The following is a 3,743-nucleotide window of genomic DNA, read 5'->3' as shown; positions in this document are numbered from 1 at the left end:
TCGCCCGCCGCGGCCAGGAACGCCTAGCCCGCGCAGGCCACCCCGGCGCAGCGCCCTCCAGCCCGCGCCCCGCCCGCGCGCGCGCGCGCGCTCCCGTCCCCCGTCCCCCGCCCCAACCAGCGCCGCGGCCACGCCCATGGCGTCCGCCGAACGGGGCGGGGCGCGGGCCGGGGGGCGGGGCGAGCCCGCGCTGTTGAATGGGGCGCCGCGACGAGCCGCGCATTCCAACGGGCCCACGTGACGCGGCCGCGCGGCCTGAGGTAAACAACCGCGGCCCCGCCTCCCGGCCCCTCCGCGGGCCCTGCACTGCTCCTCGCTGTCGGGACGCGCTCCAGCGGGGCGGGCGGCTTCCTCCGACAGTCCCCAGCGGCCGCCGCGGGCCGGAGCAGCGGCAGGCGGGCGCGGCGCCCCGGGTCTGCGGGCCGAGCGCGCCGGCCGGGGTCGAGCGCGCGTCCCCTCCCCGCCCCCACCGCGCGTTGTGGCGCAGCAGGAATTTGGCGGGGACCCGGGCGCTATTTGCGGCTCTTGACGCGCCGGCGGCCGGTGGCCCTTCGGTCATTTCTATTCTAGGGGCACTGGGTCATCGCGCCGGGCCGGCCCCCTCCCCCGGGCCCGGAGGGTGTGTCCCCCTCACAGGGGCTCGCCGCGCCTATAAGGGGCCCGAGCGGCGGGCAGGGACATGCAGCTCTACAGCAGCGTCTGCACCCACTACCCAGCCGGGGGACCGGGTCCCACGGCCGCAGCGCCCGCTCCTCCCGCCGCCGCCGCCGCCGCCGCCGCCGCCGCCGCCGCCCCCTTCAAGGTCTCGCTGCAGCCCCCGGGCCCCGCCAGCGGCGAGCCAGAGCCCGAGACCGGTGAGTGCCAGCCTGCCGCGGCCGCCGAGCCCCGAGAAGCCGCCGCCGCCCCCGCCGCCAAGATGCCCGCCTTCTCCTCCTGCTTCGAGATGGTGTCCGGGGCCGCCGCCCCCGCCGCGGCCGCCGCCGGCCCGCCCGGCGGGTCCTGCAAGCCGCCGCTGCCGCCGCACTACACGTCCACGGCGCAGATCACGGTGCGGGCCCTGGGCGCCGACCGGCTCCTGCTGCACGGGCCCGAGCCCGGCGCCGCGGCGCCCGCCGCCCAGCGCGGCCGCTGCCTCCTGCTGGCCCCGGCGCCCGCCGCCCCGGTGCCGCCGCGCCGGGGCTCCTCGGCCTGGCTGCTGGAGGAGCTGCTGAGGCCCGACTGCCCCGAGCCCGCGGGCCTGGACGCGGCCCGCGAGGGCCCCGACAGAAACTTCCGACTGAGCGAGCACCGCCAGGCCCTGGCCGCCGCCAAGCACCGAGGCCCCGCGCCGCCCCCGGGGAGCCCGGAGCCCAGCCCCGGCCCGTGGGGCGAGGAGCACCCGGCGGACAGGAGCCTCCGGGGCTGGGAGAGGGCGGGCGACCGCAGCGACCCTCCCGCCGCGGACGAGGCACGGCGGCCCGACCCGGAGGCCGAGGCGCCCCCGGCGCGGGGCGGCGACGCCGCCCAGAGCGGCGGGGCCGAGGCGGTGATCGTCTCCAGGTCGGATCCCAGAGACGAGAAACTGGCCCTGTACCTGGCGGAGGTGGAGAGGCAGGACAAGTACCTGCGACAGAGGAATAAGTACCGCTTCCACATCATTCCCGACGGCAACTGCCTCTACCGGGCGGTCAGCAAGACGGTGTACGGGGACCAGAGCCTGCACCGAGAGCTGAGGGAACAGACGGTGCATTACATCGCCGATCATCTTGACCACTTCAGCCCCCTGATTGAGGGCGACGTGGGGGAGTTCATCATCGCTGCTGCTCAAGACGGGGCGTGGGCCGGGTACCCGGAGCTGCTGGCCATGGGGCAGATGCTGAATGTGAATATACATTTAACTACTGGAGGGAGGTTGGAGAGCCCCACGGTGTCTACCATGATTCACTATTTGGGCCCAGAGGATTCCCTAAGGCCTAGTATTTGGCTCAGTTGGCTCAGTAATGGACATTACGATGCGGTGTTCGATCACTCCTATCCTAACCCAGAGTATGACAGTTGGTGCAAACAGACTCAAGTGCAGAGAAAACGCGATGAGGAACTTGCCAAATCCATGGCCATATCCCTGTCCAAAATGTATATTGAACAAAATGCATGCTCTTGAAGTGGCTGAAAACCCACACCCTGGGAGAATTGCATACGTGATTTGTGTCGGGAGAATTATGAACTCTAATCAGGGTAATAGCACTTTTAAACTTCCTAGTAGATTTACTGTAGGTGTAATGCCTTAATCATTTTTTTGAATGTCTTCTCAGAGCTGAAGGTTGCTGGGCACCTAAATGATGTTTCATGATGGCTTTCGGTGATCCTACTGTCCTACTGCTATTTATAATTTGCTGTATAAAGTTGGCACTACTTAATTTGCAAGCTAGTTTCTCACGGTGTAAATTTGTTCATTCCTGGTCATCTGTTTTCTACACAAATGTATTTTTGCACAACATTTTTAAAAATTGGTGTACCTTCACCTATGACGTGTGTTCCATTTTGACGGCTTTCCAGCATAAATCCAGAGAAGCGCTTTACATGAAGTTTCTTACTTTGAACAGAGTTTTGTGACTTAGTAGTTATTTTATGTTGTTGACTTTGAATTTTACGATTCTTAGATAATTATTTCGAGTGGGTATCGATGCATTCGTGTTACCAGACTGATTGGCCCATTCCATTTTGATGAAAACCAGATTTGTTGTTTTGGAAATCATTATTTTTCTAGAAATGGTAAACCTTTTAAAGAGAAAGACTTAAGGGAAGGTTGTGGGAGTTTTCTTTAAGGGATAGTACCAGCTTACTTGAATGAAAGTCTGATGTTTGCTGATGGGACAGTGACAACTCTTCTTGTACTTTGGTTGGCATTTAGAGTAGATTGGTGCTCTGAACCGTCTTTATTTATATGTGTCATTTTGTTATAGAAGCATTTTAACTCTGTGGCAAGATAAGCCTCCTGCTTTGTATAGCTTCTCGGATTCAACTAAGAGATTTGAAAAACTAACAGCATAAATGCCTTGAGTCAACCGTGGCGGTTGTTTTACAGCAGGAGAATACCGTCTTAATATTTTATTCCTTTTAAATTCTCTCAAAAGGCAAAATAGGATTGCCCTGTATTATGTACAAATAAAAATGTCTGTAAACAGATCTTGTATGGTTTGCTGGGTCAAACAATGTTCCCAACCTGAAATCTATCTTATTTCCACTTTAACTACTTTCAGTCCTATTTATTAAGTACTGCAGTTTGTACTTTTTTATTTTGTAACATTTTGTGATTTTTTTGTACAATGCTGTATTTGTACAATAGAGCGATTCTCAGCTGATGGAATGAATGAATAAAATGTGGAATTTTACTTTTGCGATGTCTTTTTGGCCCAGGCCGTTTTTGAATTTCAGAAGTGACACTTGCGGGAGCGTTTTCTTACACGTGTATGGCTTTTTTCCGTATGTAAAGCTGTCACGGAATTCTCAGGGAGGTTTCTTAAGTTCTCACGTGAACAGGGTAGGATAATCATTAGTCATTTCACAGGATAAGTCTTTGAGAAATATAATTTAAAGGTGGAGTAACTCAGGACATTGCTCTCATTATTTCTAATTACAATTCCTGGCAAACTATAGAGGATGGCTACTAAACAGGGAAGTGCGGGTATTGGGTTAGCCAGCACGGTGTCTAAGTGTCAGGGTTTTGCCTTTCACTTATTCTCAGCACAGATTCAAATGTTTCA

The 3,743-nt window shown here is 57.7% G+C and overlaps 1 protein-coding gene across 1 annotated transcript; it reads left to right on the top strand.

The window, feature by feature from the left end:
- The first annotated feature begins 567 nt into the window (after positions 1-567).
- On the top strand, positions 568-3,371 carry OTUD1 (OTU deubiquitinase 1). Its single transcript, XM_019432610.2, has one exon. It carries the CDS (start codon positions 680-682, stop codon positions 2,138-2,140), a length of 1,461 nt encoding a protein of 486 aa, XP_019288155.2. The 5' UTR covers positions 568-679; the 3' UTR covers positions 2,141-3,371.
- The last annotated feature ends 372 nt before the right edge of the window (positions 3,372-3,743 follow it).

The sequence above is a fragment of the Panthera pardus genome, unplaced genomic scaffold, assembly GCF_024362965.1.
Source record: "Panthera pardus isolate Hobbes unplaced genomic scaffold, ASM2436296v1 HiC_scaffold_6, whole genome shotgun sequence".
Lineage (NCBI taxonomy): Eukaryota > Metazoa > Chordata > Mammalia > Carnivora > Felidae > Panthera > Panthera pardus.
This window is presented reverse-complemented; position numbering and strand designations above follow the sequence as displayed.